This window comes from Bacillus rossius, chromosome 2 (assembly GCF_032445375.1).
Source record: "Bacillus rossius redtenbacheri isolate Brsri chromosome 2, Brsri_v3, whole genome shotgun sequence".
NCBI classification, from domain to species: domain Eukaryota; kingdom Metazoa; phylum Arthropoda; class Insecta; order Phasmatodea; family Bacillidae; genus Bacillus; species Bacillus rossius.
The window spans coordinates 111,445,063-111,470,809 of NC_086331.1; the positions used below are offsets into that span (position 1 = coordinate 111,445,063).

At 33.1% G+C, this 25,747-nt stretch overlaps 2 protein-coding genes across 8 annotated transcripts in view; one reads left to right on the forward strand and one right to left on the reverse strand.

Annotated features, from left to right (window-relative positions):
• LOC134529616 (ubiquitin carboxyl-terminal hydrolase 2-like) overlaps positions 1-5,137 on the forward strand; it is a 161,773-nt gene extending 156,636 nt beyond the window's left edge. For all 4 annotated transcript variants that reach the window (XM_063363904.1, XM_063363905.1, XM_063363903.1 and 1 more), the window contains one exon: positions 1,381-5,137. In XM_063363904.1, coding sequence (XP_063219974.1) covers positions 1,381-1,453 — 73 coding nt within the window. In that variant the 3' untranslated portion in view covers positions 1,454-5,137. The remainder of the gene's footprint in view (positions 1-1,380) is intronic.
• On the reverse strand, positions 5,135-24,942 carry LOC134529617 (zinc finger protein 664-like). Of its 4 annotated transcripts, none has more exons than XR_010074634.1 (2): positions 24,527-24,942; positions 5,135-9,195 (listed from the first exon to the last, which is right to left on the reverse strand). XR_010074634.1 is itself a non-coding variant. In XM_063363907.1 (2 exons), the coding sequence occupies exon 2, from the start codon at positions 8,960-8,962 to the stop codon at positions 7,769-7,771; it is 1,194 nt and encodes a 397-aa protein (XP_063219977.1). In that variant the 5' UTR covers positions 8,963-9,195; positions 24,200-24,509; the 3' UTR covers positions 5,135-7,768. The 4 variants fall into 4 exon arrangements, 1 of the variants encoding a protein (XP_063219977.1); XR_010074633.1 differs by having other exon boundaries at positions 24,516-24,942; XR_010074635.1 differs by lacking the exon at positions 24,527-24,942 and adding an exon at positions 24,377-24,524.
• Positions 24,943-25,747: the final 805 nt, after the last annotated feature.

Sequence of the window (25,747 nt, forward strand, 5' to 3'; positions counted from 1 at the left end):
CATGGTATTATTCCATGTACCTTAATGTCCAACTTGTAAAGGAAGCAGCCTCCTACATTGCTTAGGGTAGGCCTTCTCAATAGCAGTCCACGGGCCAAATCCGACCTGTAGAAAATTTCTGCTGGCTTGTCATGAAAACAAAAAAGTGAGGACAATAGTTTGAAGAAAATTACTTAAAAGTCATTTCAATCAACACTTTATTTACTGGAGTAATTTAACTGGCTTGGGGCTAATGTATTTGCATTCAATAAGTACTTTATAAATTATTTCCTGTGATTAACGAGAAAGCATAATAAACATGCCCTTGTAAACCATGCTTGCGCTTAGTGCCCCTTGTGAGGCGCGCTCGATACAGCAGTCTGTTACTGACACGTGTGGCAATGGTGAATGGACTGTTTTGGCATGTAATATTTAGCCTTTTTTTTTACTTTTGGCTCCCCAGAACCTCATTTAACTGTAAAATTAATGCATGTGGCCCGAAAGTAAATTTAAATGAGGCCTGACCTATCAAACATGAAACAGTGTAATAAAACGTCTATTAAGTTGGATTCAAATCAATATACCAGTCCACTGGTACGCCTTAGTATAAAGTAAGTCACGCTTTGGCTGTCGACCCACGAAAATATATATTTGGTTAGCCTTTCAAGATAGCCTGGCCACATCTGGATAATGGCTCTTTTTTTAACCCTTTGATTTGTTCAGTAAAAGGAAATGACAACCAGAAAATTTCTAACTTTAAAAAAGTATGCATTTTTATGGTCAAATAGTTGTTTTAATGTAGTTTCCTCCTCCAAAAATAATGTTGTTTCCTCTTCCAAAAAGGAATTTGTTTGAAAGCAAATTATATTTATTTGACATAAAGTGTTAATTCAAACCAAAACTTATCTTTTAAATGTGTATACATATGTTCTGAAATTATATTCATTGTTTTAAATAAATTATTTAATGGTGTTTAAAGGTCTTCAGCTCATGATTAAAAACTTTTGAATATTATCTAAGTAATAATTTAATGCTTTTTGCACTTAACAGTATAGAAATAAAGTAGAGTAAATGTTGCCTGTAATTTCTTTTGCTTCAAGAATTTGGCTACTATTTAAATAAACAGTGTGACTTAAGTGTGGAGTGTAATGGGTTTTCATATTTTCTTTTTTATGGCCGCTGCAATTTCGAAAAATCAAAAATTCCATGTATAAAAATATGTTTTTGGCTTGGATTCTGATATATTAATTATGACTTCCAGTATTTGTGGTGACTTTTTTAATTTTCAACATAAAAAAGTGAAGGTTTTTAGAACTTTTCAGGATATAAATGTAGCCTAATTTTTTTTATGCTGTTACCTGCCAGCATCTTTCTAATTTTTTTTCTTTTTTGTGTGCTTAGGGTGAACCACCTGCCCCTGGAGAAACTTGTGACAGAAGATGCGTATCTGCTATTTTACCAACTCAAGAAATGAGAAGATAAACCAATTTTAGTTCCTAATTTTTCCTTTAAGAACAAACTTCTAATGTCTTATATACTTATAAATTTTTTGAGAATTTTTATGAATGGACATTTTAACTCTTCGATGGGGGAACATGCATGAACACTAAGAGTGTTAAAAAATAGGTCTGATTAAAATAAGGCCCACACTATAACATACAGAGGTCGGGTTGAGAATGCTTTGTGATTGGCTTGACGTCACCAGGCAAGACTTGCTTGACGGGCACATACTTTCTCCTCCCATGCTACAGAGATTTGGTTTTGTGGGAGAGACAGAACTATCTATAATGGTTTGTATGTGTTTGTCATGTAGAGCGTAGGTTGTTGAATGGTGGCCGTAGTGCACAAATTTCCACCGTGTACAGAACCAGTGAGCATACATAACCTTCACAGTAGTAAAAGCTTTTTCCAAGTTAAAAATACTTTTATTACCTAACAATTAATTATAATTATGTCTAAAAAAATTGTTGACAAATGCTTTTTCAGTGTGTGATTTTTAAAAGTCTCTTGTGTGACACTTGTGGATGTAAATATCTTTACTTAATTGTTAGTTGTTAGATAGACGCTGCATAAAAATATGTTGAAGTGCACAATGTTATTGCTTTAATTATGCCTATATGTACTATCTAAAACATTCTTTTTTTTTTCTAAAACAAACCTTTAGGCTTAAAACTAGTATCTTTATTCATTCATAGCCCTAGGCCACTTCTGTTAAATTTATATTTATTTTCACTTTTGAAGCATACATATTCATAAATAAACGCCTACTTGTGTTGAAAATCCTAGCATCAAAACTATTTATACAGCAATAACATACTGGTTGTGGAAAAGACCACCACTTAGTTCCTACACACACTGTTTCTAAATTTTCCAGCATTGTGAGAAAAACCTAACTTTAAAGGGTTTTGAATGTATTTTACGTACATACATATTTGACACATGATACTGAGGGTTTCGTTTTGGTACAATGATGACTAATGTTTTTTGCCGCTCGTGCTGTGGCTGCCTTACAAGACTGATAAAGGATGGGCTCTCGTAGGATGTTTCAGGTGGCCTTTTAAAATTTAAGATTTTTTTGTCAAAAATACTTATCTCTAAGACTAAAGTAATAAGTAACTAAAACAAGTTGTAGAATTGAATAAGATCAAACAGGACTGTGCATGTTCCCTCATCATTGTATTGCAGGTATGTCATTACTGTATGTAGCACTTGCTGTCAAATGTAGCTAGCACACACTGCTAGCAAAGAGAAAGTTGATATTGAATAAGAAATTTCATCACAGTGTCAAAATGTTAAACATTCTGGGTAAAGATTACTGAATTGCACGATTTATTTTTATTCACACTGGAAAATGAGCCTGTTTTTCAATGCACAATAACATTAACAATAATTAGTATAAGCGAGACTTACTTTACCTAGATACCTCGATATCTGTCTAATAGTATTGAGTATGGATCTAAACCTTCTATGTTAAGGTTGAAAACAGAATTAAGAAAAGAGTATTAAAATCCACTGTCACAACTCTTAAATGTTTACAACAGTAGAATCTGAATCTTACTACAAAATAAAGTGGCCTATTAACAATCCAAACATGAAAATAATAAGATGTTAGTTTCATATTTTATTTTTAGTATTTGCTAAAGATTGAAGTAAGTTAGTTAGTTATTTGTGTAATTATTCTTCAGCACACTGTCAAAAATATTGTTAATCCTATACAAATTTTAACTAAGTAATTATAGTCATGATAAAGAAAAGCAAAGCAGAGGAATATGAATCAACCAACCATCTAAAACTGTACAATCAAGTAAAATTACTTAAGGTACCTAATTAAATGCTTTTTTCTTTCCCAAAATTTTTTGTGTAGGCATTGTGATTACATTGAGTTTAACCCAGGCATTGAAATATTTATAGATAAGTGATCATGTGTTAAGAAAAAAATTAACTATATTGTGATCAGTATTTTTTTAACTTCTGTAGATACTGTGTGTTGCTTTAATTTATTACATACTGTGTAGATTTAATAGTAACCTTAGATTTATGTATTTTTATGAGTGATGAAAAGTTAAAAAGTTGTTAAAATTCTACAACTACATTTTGTAACTAGATAATTTTGATTAGAAAATTTATGCTCTGAAGGTACCATACCTTAGATTGTATGCAGCATGTGCCGTCCAGTGAAACTTTTTAACTGTTCGTCATTCACAACTGTTAAAAGTTAACTATACCTTCAAGAATCTTTATGACTTAGAAGGAGTTGTTTGTTCTTTGTGATTGTGAAGACTTTTCACTTTTTTCTCAGGTACAAAGTGCTTTTTTAAAGAAAATAATAAAAATAATATTGTGTAATTTTGTGACTGTATTTATATGTATATTTATGTGGATGTGTCAGTTGATGTAAGTGTTTGACATCTCTCTCACCCCCCACCACGAAGTGACTAAACTCCATGTTCTGCCAGCTGCCAGAGATATCAGGCAGTATCATGTACAACTTTAAGCAAACATGCTCCTTTCTAAAGTTTCACTCTGCCAAGTCTCTATGGTCCTGTTCTCAAGCACGTACAGATAACTTTCTGTTCGTACAAGCTATTTGTTTTGTGAAAATATGCTGTAATGGTAATAACAGTATGGTTCAAATAACATTCAAACCTTATAACATATTTTTCTAGATATTACGTCAGAGAATAGCAAGAATTAGAGACTGGCACTCGGCTTACTGGACTGTGAAATGTGAAAAACAGCTGATTAGATATTTATAATGTTTTTCCTTGCTTGGAGCATCTCTTAAAGATAATAAGATAATGTCAAAATTTTTTTAGATTTGTGCTTGACTTTGTTATTTACATTTTGCCAGCAATGAATTGTATCGTATCGTGAAAAAAATCATTGTAATTTAAATTTGTGTTATGTTTATATAATGAATTATAAAGTTTTTTAGTTTTTAAGGTCTTAATAAGTTCCTTCAAATACCAATGTGGGCATCTTGAAGTGGTTTTTGTAGTTTATGGGATAATATTTTATGTAATCATTCACTGTTATAATCCACCATATATCTACATCACACATATCATAAATGATCAACCAATCATGTGAACAAGGTCGACAGCAGTAATCAAACGTGAGGTGGTGCCAGATTACTCCAGCATTCAATGGCTCAGCACATTCTGTAGAGACCTTTCTGCTATCAGGAATCTTATTTGTAACAAAATGCTTATATTTAATTTGATTTTAGCATAAATATATTGTTTTTAATTAAGCTTAGAAATCTGTGCTCATTTCAAATGTGTGGCTGTACTAAACTGTAATTGGTTTTACATTTTCCCCATTGGGAGCAAATGAAAACAAACTTGAGTGATTGACAGAAGTATTCAATTAATATCTAGGAAGTGAGATGATATTTGTAGGCCAAGTGATACTTACTGTGGCACACCTGTGAACCCAGTTTCTAGGTAAACATGCTTGTAGCATGTGTGTTATGCAAGTTATTTCAAAAATGGCTGTGGATTCTAATGTTGTACATATATATAAAATGTGAGAAGTTCAAGAAGGTTCATTAAAGCTTGCAGATGAAAACCTGATTGTAACATAACTAGTGGCCATAATTATATTAAGAATTTATGTAAATGAAAGAGTACTTTTGGAAATAAAATATTATTTGGAATGCGTTGTATGATTTTGTAAAACTATTTTCAGAGCCTAAATATTTCAGTGATGGGGCAGCAAAATTCTGGGTAATACGTAATGTGAAATATGTAAAGCTGCAACATACCTTCCAATGCAGAGTGAAAATTTATTGATTAGTAACATAGTCATCAAACATAATAAAACCCAACAGAGATATTTAAAAGTAAACTTATTTGAGAAATTCATAATCTATTTTTACTTTAATTAACTCAAAATGTGTACTTAAAATATAGTTTTACTATGGAAAAACTACTGAATTAATTTCCAATTCTATGCTAACGTTATGTATGAATCTTCATTACCTCTATAACAAACAGCACTTAAAGCACCCAAAAAAAAAAATGTTTGGTCATGTAATAGTGCTAGAGGAAAATACCTGATACAACATGTTTTGGTATTCTGCAGATCTAGGTACACTGGCCCTATCAAAAATTTACAATAGAAACCAACAGATGTACAATAAGAAACAAGAAGACTATTGAATATTAAAATGAGAAATGGCCACTTTCTGTTAGTTTCTGTTGCATCTCTCAGTGGATATCAGTGGTATTGAATGGTTTATAATGAACATGATTTGTTGGTTTCTGTTGTTTTTTAGTAGTTTTCGATGGGTTTTGTTGTTGGGCATTTTGTTGGTATTCTAGGGTCTTCCATTTTATTCTGTTGATTTCTCTTGTTTTCTAATGTTTCCCACTGTATTCTGTAACAATTCTATTGTTTTAGGTAAAGTGACTGAAACATGCATACAGTAGCTTCAGTACCTCCAAAGTTATACAACAAAAGTGTAGATAGTGTTAGAACAATCTATTTAGTGTAGGTAAGTTCAGTTTACTCATTAAGTAAGGCTGATTAGCATCAACATGAGCAAAACAAAAATGTATAGTAAAGTATAAACAGTGATATTATACCAACACAACAAGAATTACAATAATAAGCAATTTTAGAACAAAATAAGTCTTATTTATTACAAAGTTATTTTTGTTCCATAGTTAAACATTTACATGCATCAAAGAATGGTTAATACAAAAATGTTATAGGGCTTTGAAAATAAATAATGAACAGTTGTAACTAAAATAATACCACCACCATCCCGTTGAATATTTCTAAGAACTTTGATGCATTATGCTGCCATCAGTGCCTGTTAAAAGCAGTTCAGTACAAAAAGTTCAAAACCATGGGTGAAAACTATATGCACACTTCCCCGAGAAACCATATATATTGGTTAATACAAACCTTCTTATTACAAAGTTTGTATTAATGAGGTATACTTATCTTTATAAAAATTTGTATCTTGTTTGATAAAAGTTTTAGAATTTGCTTAAATATCAGGTAAATTTCCCAAAAGTGTTCATCAATAAATTAAATTAAGGCCTTTACTAAAAATGCTTGTACATAAAGTTATGCTCGGTATAAATTTTGTTTTATTTCCTTCTTCACCCATAAATAATAAATGACACTCAAAACTGATAATACATCACAAAAATAGCTTCAAAGATAGTCTCATAAAAGACAACCTAAGGCCGGGTACACACAGAATGAGGCACGACAAAATACAACATTTTGTATAATAGTTGACTTCCATGTATTTATATTAAAGCAATGTACACAGAATGAGATGTGGCACAATGCCACAAAACTGTCAGACACGAGGCAACAACATCAAATGATTGCTCCCACTTCGTTGTGAGCAGTCTGTCTGATGGCTGCACTGTTCTGTGCATGTGCAAGTATAAAAAAATTGTTAAAGGAATGCTGTAGCTGAAAGCTGACTATATGAAAACTGTTTATCATTGTAACGTTAATTTTCATAAATATTCACTTGTAAAGAAATTTAATTGAATATTCCTTGGTATGGAGCGGTATGCAGATTAATTGGTATGTTTACTACAGGAAAAACCTATTTTATATAATCCATCTTTGAAGGAGTATCATAACAGCAATTTGATTTCAATAATGTGGGAATAAATAACGTTAAGAAAATATGGTATTTCGCTGTTGCGAAGCATCGTGTGGTTTCACGCTGTGTAGCATCGCATCTTGTCCGATACTGTGTGTGCCCAGCCTAAAGTTGCCTTCTTAGTACATAAAAAACACAGCCCAAACACTATTATCAACTCAAACACTATTATCAACTCAAAAACTACACACGTTGAAGTAACCCTGTTATAATTTGTAAGCTTTAGTGCCTCCTTAAGTCTATTAGTTTTTAAAATAATTTAAACTACTACAAAATGGCAGTAGTAGATACCTCTCTGTGTTTACTTAAGAGCCAGTGTTGCCAGTTTAGTGAAACTGTAAACAACTGTGGCAGTCTGCTTGTGTTACTATGGAATCAGCTGTAAATTGCATTTGAATAAGGATGTATGAATGATATTACTATTTGTTTAATGTATCTTATTACATTATTTTTACTAAGAAACCACTCTAAACACTCATGTAAACCAAAGATAAAAAATCCAATTATTTATAAGATAAAAAATTAATCAATAATAATATGGCACGACATATAGAATACATCTTCACACCTTTAAATACACCACTGTTGACAAAGAACTTAATCATTTAAGTCACTACTGATTTTAAAAGATGGATATGTTGTTTCCTCTTGTCACGAGACATCACAAGCAACATGGTTTTCTAATCTGTGGGCTCTCCTTTTATGCTTGTATAATGTACTTTTGTAAGAAAATTTTTTTTCGCACAAATTACATGGGTGGGAAGCCACTCCTATTTCATGTAAACGTTTGTGCCTGGCTAAGCTCGACTGCTGTGTGAAGGACTTACCACACACGCATCCATAAGACTTCTCGCCTGTGTGCGTGTTCTTGTGTTGGAGCATAGTCGACATTTGCGTGAACGCTCGCTCGCAGATGGCACACTTGTAGCGCTTCTCGCCACTGTGGATGCGTTTGTGACTCGCCAACGTATGTTTGTGCGCGAATGCCTTGCCACAAACATCACACATGTAGCTGCGCACCCCAGAATGCACCACCTTATGGTGTGTCAGAGCACAGTTGTCTGCAAACGCACGCCCACAAGCATCGCAAACAAACGGTTTCAGGCCACTGTGACGACGTTCATGATTTGCTAAGATGCTACTAGTCATAAAAGCTTTTCCGCAGAGATGACAAACGTGCGATTTAACACCTACATGAGTATTTTTATGATAAGCCAAGTTACCGCTTTGAGAGTAACTCTTATGGCATAAGTTACACTTAAAAGGTTTGATACCCAAATGAAGGCGTTTGTGGGCATCTAATGTGTTCAAATTACTGAAACCCTTGTTGCAAATGTCACATGTGTGTTTCTTTACTTGAGTGTGCATACGTGTGATGTGAATTTGCAAACTGGCAGCAGACAAGAATTCTCTGGTACAAATGTGACATTGATAAGAATTTGTCTGTTCTTTTTCAATGTGAGTCAAATTATGAGCCAGGAACCCCAACTTTGTAGCAAATTTGTCTTTACACGTGTTACACTCATACTGACCTTTATCACACTTAAATGAGTCTTTGAACTCTGCACATGTTTCAATACGATCCTCCGTTATCATATCGACCGATTGGGCTACTGCAGCTTTGTTTATTTGTTTCTGGCATGACACACTTGTACGCACAATGCTTACATGTTTACTTTTTGTATGCATATTTTGCAAATGTTCTCTGAAATATGTGAGATCAGAAACTACATAATCACACTTTTTACAAGAAAAAGGAATTTTATAAATGCACAAGCACACACCTGCCAACATATCCCTACCACATCTGATACATTTCTTAACTTGATCTACTGCAGAATCCATGTTTTAACCACTTTCATACACTTTACATGTTGTTGTATCTATTATACACCTTGATTCAATGAGCCAAAAATTCAAATTACTTGCGTAATTTTCATCTCACATCTTCAACATTCTGCTTTCAACAATAATATGAATATAAGAACTTGTTTACTATGCCATAATTCAATGCCAATGACTGCCTAATTCTTGCATACAATCCCATGAGATGTACGCAGTTGCATCTTGCCACAATGCTGAAACACACAAAATAACTTCTAGCTTAAAAAGAATAAACATTAGCCATTAATGCTAAGAATACACTTCCATATACAACTTTTACGCTATGCAGCTTACTTGCAAGTACATTTAAATATAAACATAAATTTATAACACTAACACATTCCTAAAAAGAAAAGGAGGAAGCATATTCCCGATCATACCCTTTCTATAATTTACAAAAAAGTTTCAAAACTTTCAGAAAAACCATTGCAGATATTTTTAGGTAAGAAAATATTATTTTCATGCTCAAAATTATTATTTAAATATTGAAATCAACTACATGTACTTAGCTTAAAATGTAGAACTCTACCCACTGTCAGTGGATAAGCAGTGGTGTGTGTTCTAAGCAATGGAGGCAGTATGTAATAGAAAGAGTATGTTGTGTGATATAGTTATAACAAAAAATTCCATATAAAAGCTGCACAATAATGGAAAATAATAATAAAACAAAAAGTAAAGTTCAGACTTTTGCTGTTAAAATACTTCCTACAAACAAACAACATTATTGAGTAGATTCAGCATTTAAGATTTAACAGTAAAAATGTTATCATAAAATTTTTTTATTCAATATGGCATTGAATATATGTAGGCTAACAATTTCTTATGTCTACAGTATGAAGAACTAAGAATTGTCAAAATTTTAATGCATATTTTTTTAAGTTGTCATTAATTATTTTATGACTATAAATTACAGAAATAAGTATTAAAGGATAGTTGTACTATTATAAGGTTTAGTTTGACAAACCAATACTATTAATACATCCCCTAATGTTCACGGAAGTTACCATATACAAATGAATCACGCGAATCTGCCATATTTTCAAGATTTCTGAGACCTCCACATGTGGAAGCATCGTGTTTACACATTTCAATTACAATCTACTTCCGTTCTATTTACTCCTACCACATCCTGTATACCAAGAGCCAAGATGTTTAAACATATAAAAAAAGAAGTGGCTAAGTCTCACTAACCGTACAGAGAAAAGCATCACCAACATATTCCCAGAATTATCAGGAAATTCATGGCTTTTTCCCTGATCAGTTCCCATTCCATTAAAATTCCCGCCATTTTCCCAGATTTTCTGGTTTCCATGGCTGGTGGACAACGTGTTTTAGGTATTTATCTGCACAGATGTAATAAATAATGCCAGAATAACAATCTGAGTAAGCTTAGTGGAAGAGATAGCACAACATGATGTAGAAACCTAGGTTACTGCCCTTCCCACTTGATTAACAGTTTAATTTACAATTTATTATATTATCTTATAGTAAATGCTAAGGTTAGTTTTCTTTGATATAATTTAAGTAACAGCTTTTTATGTTTTATAAGAAGCATTGGTGTGTCCACCAGTTGCTTCATAATCATAATTTATATTATTTCATGCTTTACCATTTATTTGAACAATTTGCTTCCTTTGCAGTGAATAAGTACCTAGATCTTATTTTTACATGTTGGTTTGTCAATTTACATTTTTAGATGTTTAAAATATTATTTTAAGTATTGCTTGGGTGTCTTTGTATGAAAATAAGCACTGTAATCTAATTTCTTCTATATATATATTTTTTTCTGGCCATGGTTTTGTGTTCGGAAAGCTGATGCAATAGTGTAGCCGGTGGCGTGAGATGAAAGAGAGAGAGAGAGACAGAGCTCAGAGACTGTGGGAAAAATCATTGGAATATATAAAGCCACTGTTGCCATGCGCCATGATTGGCTGATTGGTTTTAATTGTAATTTAGTGATTGGTTAAAAATGTCGTCACCAGACCACATGATTTTTTTCTGAGTGTTATCTTGTTCAAAAAACATTTTGCTACAGGGGTCAGAAATTGTATCCTGCTATGGTTTTATGAGTGCTGTGCTATGTTTGGCTGGAGAGTCCATCGGGCAGATCCAGCTGCGTAGCTTCTTTCATTAGTCATCGTCTGGACGAGGTACCGATAGGCCACGTGTTGGGCAGTGGCTCACAAATTATAAAGTCATGTAGCTGTGGTCTGGGCGCTACCTTTCTTTTTGTTATTGGACTTTTTTTCAACTAGAATCTTGACCCAGTTGTCAGTGAAGCCCACAGTGAGACTTTAAAATTTGTTTTTTAGTCACTGTTCCGAGGACAGTCTTTTGGTGGCACCGTGAGTTAGTGAGTAACCACGAGACATTAGTGTAGACTGTCTTTTAAAGTTATAGCTATCCTTCAGTACCTGCTAACAGTTGACGTATGCGTTGTGTGGAAGTATGGGGTTGTGCAAAAGTTGTATGCTCTGAATGTACTGGCTTTTATGATCGCAAGATGGCTGCCATGATGACTGTGAACTTTTTATGAGCATCAATAGAAATATGTTAAAATCAGTAGGTGTCCGAGAGACATTTCAGTAAACTGATCGATGATAGCAACATTTTCTTCTGGAACTTAAGTAATTTTTCAGCACCCGAATTAGTTATGCAAGTGTCCAATCTTGACCGAATTTTGAGCTGGCCAAGGTAGTCTGGGTTATGACTATGTCGATGTTGTCTGGGATACCCAAAGCCAATGATATTGCGTAGTGTAATATTTTACTCCTTTTTTAATAATGTCACCATCACTTGGAACAGGGAAGTCATGGTACTGCATTATGCACATATATAGGGAACTCTTCATCAGCCTCATGGACGATGTCATGCCTGACACAAGTCATAGCCTTGTGTTTATGCCCGAAAAATCACATAGAATGGCACCAAACTACAAACTCTCCCAAGGAGATGCTTATGAAAGATATTATTTCATGTGTATTACATGTGTGAAAATCAATCTTTGCACATACAAGAATTATGTAAAAAATCATTTTTAATCTTCAACAACATTTATCATTAACATCCTGTATTAATCGTGTATTAAAATTTTGATTTTAGTGCTTAGTGTGGTAAATTTAGAAGCCTCAAAATTGCTATAGCAGATTTAAAGAAAAATTAACGCCCAAAATGATGTAAATAATAATGTTAAAAAACTTATATTCTGGTCAGTATGTTTTGCATTCATTACCTACCTAATAACATACACGCAGCATTAACTAATCACCTGATATTGGAATAATAACTTATTATAAAAAAAACTTTAATTATTTGGGTAATGGTATAAGTTATTATTAATATTGTGTGAAAGCCTATGTCTGATTATTTATAAGCATTTAAAGGGATGTTTTTGCTTCACCTTCGGCACAGAATCGTAGTTCACATAATGGTCAGTTTTCCAGCGCAAGAATCCTTACCTGTGGCCAGTGCACGTCGTGTTCCGCCCAGTCTCTCCGCATCGCCAACTGAGGCAGATAGCTCACCGCATCCTGATGACCTTATGTTACTATTATTCATCTTTTTACAATAGCTGCTTCATTTTACAGTCTAAAACATTATTATTTTCCTCTGGGTCTACTCGGGTGGTAGACTGTTTTACCTAATTACTTTTGTAATTCAACAATGATTTTTGAAACTAATGATGCTTAACTTTGTCCAGGTCATGTGGTGCCTTGGAGCACAAAGTATTTTGATCCTTGCCATAGGGCTTCTTAACCACTTTACTGTGGAGGCACATATATCATGCTGAATGTATGAGGATTTGCTTAATGCTTAATAAATTGCCTCTAACCAGAATGCAAGAGTTGTTTAGATGCTCAGAGTGTGCTATTACTTGTGAATAAAACTCTCTTAAAGAAAACATGATAATGTTTAACCAAATAAAAGACTAAAGACTCTACAAATTAACTTCCACGAATTTAGTAATAAGTTAATCCATTTAGAAGATATATTTAAAAAGGATTCAGATATAAAAAATCAATATTAAAAAAAACTATAAATATAGTATATCATAATTTAAATTTATGTAAGATTCCATTCAAAAGGTCTTCCTTATAATTTAAATTTGGTAACCCAAGATTGCATGCCTAGATTTTTGAATTTCTCTGAGGGTAAATTTGATTTTTATAGCACACACAATAGGCTGAACAGTGTTACCAAAATGGATTTTAGCAAAATTATTGTGCCATACTTGCAGCCAACAGATGACTGGTATACACACAAGATTTATCATATAAAACAATGATAGAAACATGATATTTATGACGTCTTATTACGTTTCTCTGTTTCCACAATAAATAAACACCACTTCATAATTCCACAACTGAAGGTCTAAATCAGTAATAAATACAAAAAAATTCCATAACACCAGTATCAAGATGTAAACTTGACCCAAGTTCATTACATCAAAAATAGCATATAATTATGAGAATGGTTGGTAAGGTTTGGTTAGCTACAGTAAAAATACTATTAGAGTAAGGATAGTTGGTTATGTTATGTAAGCAAACTTTTTAATTAGTAATTCCTAAACAACCTTCCACCATGTTTTAAAGTATTTTAAATGTAAATAATATAACCCAACCAACCCTTCTTACCATATTAGAGTATTTATTTGTAACGTAGCTAACCTAACCAAAAATCCACTATATTTCTAAATTAGGTAATTTAAATGTAGCTAATTTAACAGTCCCAACAATCCACACTATAGTGGGTCATTCTGAAGGAGAGCCACTAATTTGAAGAAGAAAAAAATAAAATCCCAATTTTTTTTTTATTCCTAACATTTTTTTAATCATTTCCTAAGAGGGTGCTAATATACTTAAAGCAGTTTACAATTTTAATGGGTGGTTAGTTATGCTAAATAACAAATACTGTGACAGTGTGACAGTGGGTGTTGGAATAGATTTATTGAGTTCCTCCTCGATAGTGCTTGGCGGCGGCCATATATCTGATTGTCAATCTGGCGTGTGAACCAACGTAGTTTACATCCTCAAGTGAATTCATGCTCAGTTTGTGGTAATCCTTTATTTGGTTGACAAATGTTTGTCAGTTGCTCGTGGAAATGTGCTAAAACTCACAAACAATGTGTGTCATATGGTTCTGCAGACACTCCCAAGGATTCATCTCCCATCAAGACTTGCAAAGATGCAACACTGCAAAACGACAGTCAATATAAGTCCTTGCAACAAAATAACTCGTGGTTTTAATTCTACAAAAATGTCTTGGGATTCACAAAAAAGAGTAATGCTGCCAACAGTAAACTGGAAGAAACTATAACCATCTTCACTATTAAAATGGATTATTTGATGAATCAAGTTGTAGAATTGAAAGAAGAAAATAGTGTTATCTGCACTATGATGGAAACAGTGTAAAAACGGTGGCAGTTTCAACGCATTAAGGCAAACGATGTGACTAATCAGTGTGGTACTGAAACAAGTTGGCCTCCTACAGTCAGGTGAATGGCAGTCAGCAGGCTAGCAACAGGCAGCAACAACAATGCACACTCAACAATTGTCCAGACAGCAACTCGCCTCCCCCTCCAGGGCACACGGCAGTCACTGGAGCTCACCACTGCCAGTAACTGGGTCAGTAAGATTAGCTGCTGACAGTGCACGGGCTCACTTTCGAGTAAACGAATTTACTGAAGTCCGTGACCGTCGTAAATCACAAACACCGACAAAACCAGTTCAGGATCAGCCTTTACCTCGTAACGGGGCTCAGCTCGGAATATGAAATGGTAAATCTTTAAAAAACATTGTAAAGCCTCTTAGAAGGGCATAGATCCATTTTGTAACTCATTTTGGTCCTAAAGTGAATGAACAAGAAATAATAACTTATATAAACAACGAACTCAACCTGGAACAGATTCAATTCACAAAGATGCGTACGAAGCATGCTTTTTATTCATTTTTCACATAGCTGACACCGAACAAGATTTTAAACTTTTCAACAACACAGTGTTCTGGCCAGTCGGATGACTTTCTACTGAAGACTCAAGCTGACCAAATCTGCAACCACTAAACAGCTCAACCTGACAACCCTGTCAAGACAATTGAAACACGTAAAGAAAGAAACACCTGTAAAGTCGGCGCTTAGCAACAAACTTCCTGATATGGCTACCGGAGAAGCCAAGAAAGACTCAAGGCTAAACAATGACTGATGGCATGGTAGAACATAATCTGTACTAACAGAGTGTTCATGATCTGAGAACTAAATCATCCACTTTTTTAACAAATTTATGTGCAAAAAGCTATCTCATTTTATGCCTTTCTGAAACCTGGTTAACTGAACATGTCTAAATTTCACACTATTATCCACTTAAATACACAGTTGATGCAATGATCACAACTTGAAAACCACACGACCAACCAAAGGTGGCAGAGTCATTAATGCAATAGGTACTAACATCTTTCCGAAAATGTCACCGAGATATTATTAAATTACTGATGAAGTTGAATCTATATGGGTTGAATTTTTGATTGTCAATGTTTATTTACCCCCTAATAAACAGATGACATTTAAAAACTACTTTCTTTTTCTGAAATCCAAATTATCTTTCATTCAAGTAAAATACTACTTGGTGACTTCAGTGTACCGGGAATCAACTATATTAATAGACATGCTCAGGACACTACTATAAGTAACTTAGTAACTTATTACTACACATAAATAAAAGCTCAATACCTGCTAGCATCCACCAATTTTTAAAACTTGAATCAGGTCAATTTTACATCTCACACAAGTCTAATTTATCCTGTATTTACTAATGAATATAAGATGAAATCCAGTCTGCTCACTGGAACCACAAACAAATTACTGTCTTCTCAGCTTGTGCATGGGTAAAAGAAGCTACACATTCTTTTGCTATTGCAAGAAATGATTTAAGCCATGACAAGTATTTTGTTTATACATGTATAAAAAAAATTACAAATTTACTGGCACAAGAATTTGAAAGTTTGAAATTCATACATAAAAGTCTTTTCAGATGGCTGTGCTAGCCAATTCAAAAACAAATTTACCTTGTCAAACCTATGTTTTATGCCAACAGATTTTGGTGTTGAAGGTGACTGGTATTTCTTTGCGACTTCGCACGGTAAGGGTATTGGGAGACTCTCAAAACATGCGGTGTGGAACAGAGTGAAACAGCGGAAATGTGTCGTAGAATGTGCTGAAGACTTTGTTGCTGCTGCATCATCTGCAGTCCCAAATGTAAAATTTGTACTCCTTTCAAAATCAGAAATTGAGGATAATAGGGAGTTGTTGGACAAAAGGTGGAAAAATGTACTGGCTATCAATGGTATCCAATCAAAACATTACTTCAGACGGTATGACAGTGAAAACCTTAGTATCGGCTGTACATTTTACTCAGAACTAAAGAAATGTAGTCTTTAAACTAAGATATTCAGATGTGAACTCAGATTCTGAAAGTAATCACGATGATAATAGCCAGTGCTGCAAAGATTCCCAAGAACAACCAGGTGCGCTTCAATTTGTTGCAAAACCAGATGTTGCCAACGTAGTGCCAGGAACATTTTTGCTCGTAGAATTCGTCACGACCAGCAAGAAGAATGCTGTCAAGTATAAGTATGCAGCCATTTGTCAAAGTGAAGTAGGTGATGGAGAACTGAAAATCATGTGCATGAGAACTGTTGGAGATAGTGGCAAACTATTTAGGGCCGATGAAAAATATGTCTCCTATGTGTAATTTGAACAGGTTCTTTCTCTTTTGCCAACACCTGAAGTGAAAAACATAAGAAATTGTGTTTTTTATGACTTTCCTTGCCAGTTAGATGTCTATGAACAAACATGAACTTAGTTAAAAATAAAACTTTTGCCAACAACATATTATTTTGGGCATTTTGTTTTTGTTACTACTATTACTTTGATTAACTTATATTATTTTTAATTTCTCACAAGTGTAGAATATGTCTTTCAAAAAGTTATTCTCTGTTTAACATGCAGTTTTTAGTTGGTCTAAAATTGTATTTACTTGATTAATTCTCATCGTGTCCCACCCATGACAGAACAAAGTTGTATATTATTTTCAATATTGGTGTTTTAGCTCCTCCTCTCATGTGGTAATGTATAGATCAATGCCTCCCATATAAGATTATTATGAGTTCAATTGTGTTACACTCATAAATTCACAGAGTTTTTTTCCGAGAAACTTGTTGTGTCTAGGCTATGTCTTTTTTCTGTCCCACCCGTGACAAATGATTAGGCACTAGTATTTAATTATCAGAAGAAAATTAAAAGTAAACCATTAACCAATAAATAGCATTGTGATTGTAGTTCACACACTGCAAAAATAATATATAATAAATATTTTTTAAAGCTTATTTTAAATCCCTGAATAAATTAAATGCTGCACAAGTGTCCCACCCGTGACAATGGAATGGCCCTACAACAAATAAAGTGAAAGTTATCTTCAACCAAGGTACATAGTTAAAAGCAAAAGCCAAAGCCAGACAAGGTAGATACAATAATCATAAACAAGATGCGCAGTAGAAATTTGTCGAAAAATATATAATCGGTTTTCAATAGTTAAAAACATTTTTTATATTACATGTACTGAGTCAAAGTTGAAAATTATTGTAAAAAAAACATAATGTCTTATGCACCTATTCAAGATGAAAATTATATTTTTATAAACATAATTCTAAATTTTTAATTTTATAAACAGTGTTTATTAGTAATTAATCCAGCTAAATACAAAAAGAAAAACAATTAGACGATGAAAATATCAAATCAAATATAGTCAGATTTGATTACTGTAGCATTGTGTTGCTTATTTTACGAGTTTTTGAAAAGTTAGGTTTACTGTTGTTTTTGGTATTAATATGTAGTTTTTCGCGTATATTTGTACATTTGTGTTTATGTATAAACACGTTCGTCACATTCAGATAATACAGTTCAACAGGAAAATTATTGTCATTTTTTTTATGAAACTTTGTAATTTTAGTGTGTGTGTTCAAAAAAAGATGTAGACTATAGCATTTGTTTCAAAACTGGATTATGATTTTTTTTGTACACTCCAGAAGTCTGAAAGTGGTTTGAAAAAATTTCAATGTATTTTTTTGCTTAATTGTTTAGAAAACAAAGTTATAATGCTACTATCAAAATCTGACTAGTTAATAATTAAAGTTTGAAAAATACTATTTGACTTAAAAAAAAAAAAAATACTATCCAAGACAACAAATTTTATGCACAGTTTAGTAAATGATTACAAAATATGTAAAAACGATGCGACATTGTTCGGCAAAGGCAAAATCTTGCAATAATTCACGATGGTCAAAGGTTTAAAAATTGTTTTAAAAATGGCTTGGTCTTAAAAAGGTTAGTTTCATTTTTAAGTCTTCAAACAGCATAAAAATGAATTTTAAGCACCTCGTTTATGTTTTTGTCCTTACCTAATTTAAAACTTAATATTTACTTAGCCAAGGAAGATAATAATGTAATTGAAGGCAAAACACTAAATGTTACACTGCTACTACATTACATTTACACTAATTATCATATATAATCAATTTAACATAAAAAATATAACACAGCCAACAATAAAGTTAATGTGAGTGATGCGCTGTAACAAATAAATCAATCTGCACACACGCTGCACCTGCTTACTAGTTCCTTCTACGACAACGAAGGAAGAAGATACGGACAGACAACCCTCCCCTCCTCAACCCCCCCTGCAACTGATCACATCATATATCACCTCTCGTCTTACACACAGCCACCTGGGCTTCGGGGCATGACTCATCGAACTTCATGGAATTATGCTATGACACACAGTTCCTTTGTTTTCCACACTTGTATAAATGCTACTAATCTTTCTACTTTCAACTTGTAGCCTAGTTTAAGACTAGCTAGTGTAGCCATTTAATGATTTAATTGTTATTTTATGATATTCTATGTTTTTGAGTAATTTTTTCAATGTTCTTATTAACGAAATCAGGTGATACCTATACTGTGAGGATTAAGCAAAACCATTGCAACGGCGCCCCCCCCCCCCCCCCTGCTCCAGCACCCCTGGCGGGGGCCATCCCTGCCACCCGCTTGCTACGCCGCTGAATTTTAACGTTTTTGGGTTGTACAAATATGGAGAATTTAATTTATTGCAGAACTGAAACTTTTTAGTTTTAACTGGAATGCCACTGGCTACTTCAAGAAATGGTTTGAATTTCTTTCAGAAAATATTAATTAATTTTACCTGGCATTTCAAAATTCTCAAATGTGTTACGATTTTGACATCCAAGAAACATGAAATGAGTTTTTGTGATAGAAATGCAAACCATATCATGGAGTAGCCAGTGGCATTGCAGCTAAACCTAAAAAGTTTCAGTTCTGCAATAAATGAAATTCTCCTTATTTGAATAACCCAAAATCGCTAAAAATGTAACTTTGGCAGCTAATTATGCAAAAAGTATGCACTGTATATATTTTTCATTTCGTGAAAGTTAAACAATTGAAAAAGTCTAAAAGTTGATTAGTGATTAATATAAATACAAAATCATGACCGGAAATGGGAGGCACCCCCTTAAAGAAAGACATTCTAACCTAGATGAGTACTTTATTTACAATTGTTACAAGTCTACATATGGCAGAACTCAGAAAACCCATACATATGCTTTCTGCAATGAAGTTATAACTAAAACTAAAATACTTTTTTATTTTATTGTAAAGTACATATTATTTAAGCTGAAATCAATTTATAATGATCTGAAAAACTCCCATCCCACATTGGTATTTGAATGTTATTTTTAATTGCACATCTTGGATATAGGTATTTCCTTTTTCACGTCTACAGAGTTAACTTCTGATAACTGAAAAATGTTGCCTAATCTAATTTTGTTTACTAAGAAATGCATGTTCCTACAAAATACAATTTTTTTTTTACTCTCTGTCCAGTGTGAATATGTAGGCACTCACATAATTAAATAAGGTAATTCAGCAGTCAGGGCCTCTTTCCATAAGGAAAAAAAAATATAAAAAAAAGGAATATTTGAGTAATTCTAATGTTCTTTGATTTCCTCCAAAAATCTGCATTTCAAAATTCCTACAGGATTCTGAAATATTACTTAACTGTGGGGAGGGCAATAAATGGTGAGGTAAAAACATTAAAAACTAGAAAAAAATATGAAAAAAATTATTGTAATAATTGTTGTTACATTGAACTCAGATGCTAGACTTGTTTTGTCCATTACAGAGTTGTGTTATATTTTATTGGCTAGAAGGTACAGATACAACTGTGTGAATTCGGCAGGCCCTTATGCTATTATATCAATACAGACCTGCCAACATTCAAATTAAAAAATCATGAGGTCCTCGATAAAAATTTTCAGGGCCATAAATACAGGTTAGATATAAAAAACAACAAATGAGAATCTTTAAATTTAAGTGACATACCTGTACATATGTTACATGGTCTCTGCTTCAAAATTTATTTCAACAAATTATAGGTTGCAGATTTAATTTAGTTCAACATAATTTAGCGCTGTTGTGTAGTGACCATGCAGGGCCGCAACTAAAAAAGATGTAAAATAACATTCTGCTCGTGTAACACTATTATCACTGTTCACAGAAAAACTAATTTTTTTATTGGAAACAATACACTTCACGTGTTAGTTGTGTTTTTTTGTAGCGACATGTTTCACAATGTCTCCTATACCATTATGCGAGATAGAAAAATCAGCACGGCACACGCTACAAAACGCAAAATTGCTTCCTTTACGTGACTCGAGTATTGATGGAAACTCGTTACTGTAAGCTTTCGTAAAACTTGTTTTGTAACTTTTACAAACAAAATCTTGGGGCCCCGAAAAATCGTGAGGAAAAACTCTTTTGGCGTGAGGGCGTGAGATGGACCTTAAAATCGTGAGCCTCACACCAAAATCGTGAGAGTTGGCAGGTCTGTAAATACATGGTTTTTTATCTTACTTGTGTTTAATTTTCAATTATCTAAATGTTAATATCCCATAAAAACATGAAACTGTCTTTGTTAAGTAAATAGTTCTCGGACATGAGCGCTTTTCTTGTCATGTTCTAGGCATATTTACATTTTATCTGTAACAACGTTTTCTGAGTGTGGAGGGGCGGTGGTGTTTAGTTTCCTTGGCAATATGAATATATGAATGTAAAAGACTGGGAACTGTATTCTTCTTTAAAAATGTAATGCCATAATCAACTTTTCTGTAATCTGGGTAAATATATAGTGTACGGATTAGCGCCAAAAATAATCGTACAAATCTGAAATAACTTTCATTATATGCTCTTTTACGTCCTCTTTTCATAACCGCTTGCGGAGATAAGAAATTCCAATTACTTTTGGAGATATCGAATTTTTAAATTTTAACTACCTATCGTAAAAAAAAATTTATAAAAATCTGAAATAACTTTCATTATATGCTCTTTTACGTCCTCTTTTCATTACAGCCTGCGGAGATAAGAAATTCCAATTACTTTTGGAGATATCGAATTTTTAAATTTTAATCACTATACCTGCACATTCACACGGCTTACATCATTGTTTTTTGTTTACGAGTATCAATTGTTTTTTTTATTGGATAATGTTGTCACGTGATAGTTCGTGATAGGCCAATATTCAAATGAACCAATAGGCCGCCTCCAACTGAGGTGAGTTTTTAACGTTTAAATTTTTATGCTTAAAAAATTACGTTCGTTCCTACTGTTAATCCTTTGTTCCGGTTTGTTAGGTTAGGTCAGCTACATTATAAATACTTTAAAACTAAACAATCATTAAAATTAATTTTATTATTTTTAATGTCCGTTCAATTTCAAAGTATTTATAATGTAGCTGATCTGACCTAATCTACCTTTGTCCCGTTTTGTTAGTTCAGGTCAGTTACATTATAAATACTTAAAACTATACAACAAGTAAAATAAATTGATATTATTTTTAATTTCCGTTTAATTTGAAGTATTTATAATGTAACTAACCTTAACTAATAGAAAATTTTTGTTATTTAGGCATTCACGTGCACACGGCAAAATATAAAATTGCGTCGGTCGAATGATTACATAGGTCTTGTAGGCTATTACAAAATAAGAACGGCGATATCTCCAAAAGTAATTGGAATTTCTTATCTCCGCAGGCGGTTATGAAAAGAGGACGTAAAAGAGCATATAATGAAAGTTATTTCAGATTTGTACGATTTTTTTTTGGCGCTAATCCGTACACTACATATTTACCGAAATGTGCAGCAATTAAGTGTTTTCAACACACCACACACATACGTGTGCTGTGAATTTTACTTGATCAATAGTCCCTGCAAACATTAGTTTTAATTATTTAAATTCACTTTTATATTTATTTTAAAAGTTCAAAGAGACAATAAAACACATTCTTTAGATTAAAGGTGAAATACAAACTATGAAAAACCAATTAAAAATGCTTTTTGTTCATAAAATCTAATCACTTGGACTGAAATTTGCCAATTGTAGTAAGCATGCACAAATTGATGTTTGCTGCAAAGTTGGAAAAAAGGCAATATTAAAATACCTGCATTTATTAATTACTTAATAGCTATCAGTCTTTATTAAGGAGTTTTTAATAATTCTTTGTGAAATTTAGGGACTATTAAGGGCCCTTAATCAATTTAAAATAATTAAGGACTTTTTAAGAAAATTAAGGAGGTAACAAACTCTGTTTTTCTTAAAGGTCTAAGTTGCTATTTCAGGCTCAAACCATGAACTCTTACAATGAGGGATGGAACAATATTGAACCATTATTTAAAAGCTTAAACGTAAAAATACTAAATGCTTCCTTGTAACCATCTGCAGCATTAGGCAGTGATTGCTCTGTGTATCACATAATATTGTGAAGTCAGAGGATGGGTACCTCAAGTTGCCCATTACATACAATAAGGGTGAAAAACCAATAAGGGTGAAAAATAGTTCCGGCCCCGGCCCTAACATTAATCTTCAATTTTTTTTTTAAAACAGCATCAGCTATGCTATATTCCTAAGGATCTCTGGACAACCACAGGGCCAAGATGCACTTGGTATGAAGTAAACAGTAGGATGGCGGCAATCGGGATTGTGGAAAACAATCTCGGCTACGCTATTTTACTATTAAAGCACAACATGGTGATGGTCTATTGAAGCATAACACTGCAATTGAGGCGGTCTACGTAAAACGGGAGTATGGGTCCATACGCCCTTTTTACGCAGATCGCTTTATTTGATCCGCCATTTCGTGTAGAATTCAGTGGTGCAAGTTTCATCGCAATATCTTGAAAAGTGAAGTTGGTACACCTGTTTTTGTGAGGTGATGTCAGCTGGTTTTCACAGTCAGGTTTTCTTGTTTTGTGGTTATGTTATGTTTTGATAGTCCTGTGTGATGCTGCTTATTTATATTATTAATACTTAAAATGAGTGACTCTAATGAAAGTGATGAAAGTGAAATAGTTCAAGTTAAGAAGAAAAGAATGAAATATTCTTTTTGTGTTTTCTCAAAACATCATTTTTGCTTATACGCCCGTTTTACGTAGACCGCCTCAATTGTCATATCACTGCACAGGCTACCTAATGTAGTACCCTATAAACTGTAATTTCTCACAAACCAGTAGGAATTTGAAATACTGTATTCAGTGTATATATAGGAATGTCTAGTGATCAAAAACACACTTGGAATTTTATAATTTTTTTGTAAACAGAAAAGCCGCGACTCTTACAATTTAGAAGATAATAATTTCTAGCACTTGTCATGTCTTTAGGCCCGTTCTAAAATGTCATGGAAACGGAGACGATCACACGGAACAGTGTTTCTACAACAGCACGCAGACAGAGACGGAAATCCTATCTGTGCTATGATCTTAAAACATTATTTTTTAAATAAAAAAATATTTCGTAACTTTGAAATAAATCTCATTGGTTGTTATTTGTTACGTTTCCGTGCATTGTGGAAGCAGCAGAGACGCGACTTTGAAATGTTCCCGGAAATCCATCTAGTTTCCGTGCCAATGTATTACGGGCCTAAATCGTTTGTGTGGAAACGTGTAGTCACAGCTTCCAGGAAATAAATTAAATAATTCGGTGAAAAGGTTGGTTATGTCAGGTCAGCTCCATTAATAATACTAAAATTCTATATTAAAATAGCAATTTATGTATTATTGATGTAGTTGATCAAATGAACCTTACACTTATGTAACTGTTCGCCTTATTTTCTAAAAGTCAACCGAAAAAAAGTTTTATCAATCTTCATTCCAAAATTCTATTGTTTTCAATATCGCTCACCGCAAACGAGTTTCCTACAATAAACTAAGAATTTAAACACGCGCAAACGATTAATAATCAAGAAACATTAGTAGTACGTACTCAAAACAGCCCTCCTCTCTCTATCAATCTATCTCACATATGTATTAACCTATTTTGCAAGAAACACAATTAACTCTATAAACTACCGTTTTGATTTTGATATCTCTAGCAACGCCGTATGTTTATTATTTAAACGTACCTCTCGAGTACCTTTGAAAAGTATTCTCTTTGTGAAATCTTCTACATCCCATATTCTTTGCTAGTTTTTAAAGTTTCGTTTCATTGCGCCCACACAGAGCGCTATGTTCGCGATTTTCGCAACACGAGTAAAATATAGCCAGTTGCAACCTAGGTGTCACTGGCCCTATCAAGATGTGTTCACGATATTTGCTATTTTAGCGATCCTTGAGACGTCACCGTGTATTTGGCTATCGGCTATTTTTTCTAAACGTCATGGACTTTGCGTAAGCGCCCTTTTTTGATGCTGTCGGAATATTTCCGCTAGAGGAATAAACCAAAGGTTTCATTCTGTCAGAGAACTAAGGGCGTGTTTTATTACCTTTAGTTGACCTTAGAGCTATAATTTAAATACAATATAGCTCTTATTTTGGTTTTACAACCCTAAGTTAACGCCAGACTCAAATATTCTCCCGGTTAACATTTAATGTGTAGGGATATTGGAAAAATGTCGATATATCGAAATACCTATATTTTTCATACGATAAATTAATATATAACCTCGATATTTTATCAGAGATATATATCTAAATCGATATTTTTCTGCGATATTTTCATTCGATATATTCATAAATAATGAATACAGCCAATAAAATGTCGTTAACTGCATCTACCGTTTGGAAGTTTTTCAAGAAGAAAGACTCTAAAAGTGTATCGTGTAATTTATGCGGGAAAACCTACAAAACGAGTGTAAACACAACAGACCTAGCAACACATTTAAAAAATAAACACCAGCACGCATTCGTTCAACTGCACAAGAAAAGTAACGATGCCAAAACATAAAAATTGGTTGTCTGCAAAGTCGGTTTATGGACGATATTTTAACGTGACAATATCATAACAAAACATTGATGAAATGATTGCATACTTTTATGAATAAAATTGAATCATTTTTATTGAATTGTCACTATTTTGTATGGATACAAAGAAAGAGTGAAATGAAATCTACAATTTAATTGATAAATTTACTTTAATTGCACTCTATAATTTAAATATGTTTATTAATTTAACGTACAGATTATTTTAACTATAACTTTTCTACATGTTTGCTATTTAACTTCTTCCAATCTGTGTTATTCTGTTAAGGATAGGACGATGATAGGAAAAGTAGGAAACGAATAGGAGTGTTTCAAGGATGATGTGAAGGAAAATGGCTTATCCAACACCAAGATGCAGTCAAAAATAATATATTTG

Coding starts and splice junctions, on each gene's coding strand:
- LOC134529617 (XM_063363907.1), bottom strand. CDS start 8,962: ATGGATTCTGCAGTAGATCAAGTTAAGAAATGTATCAGATGTGGTAGG.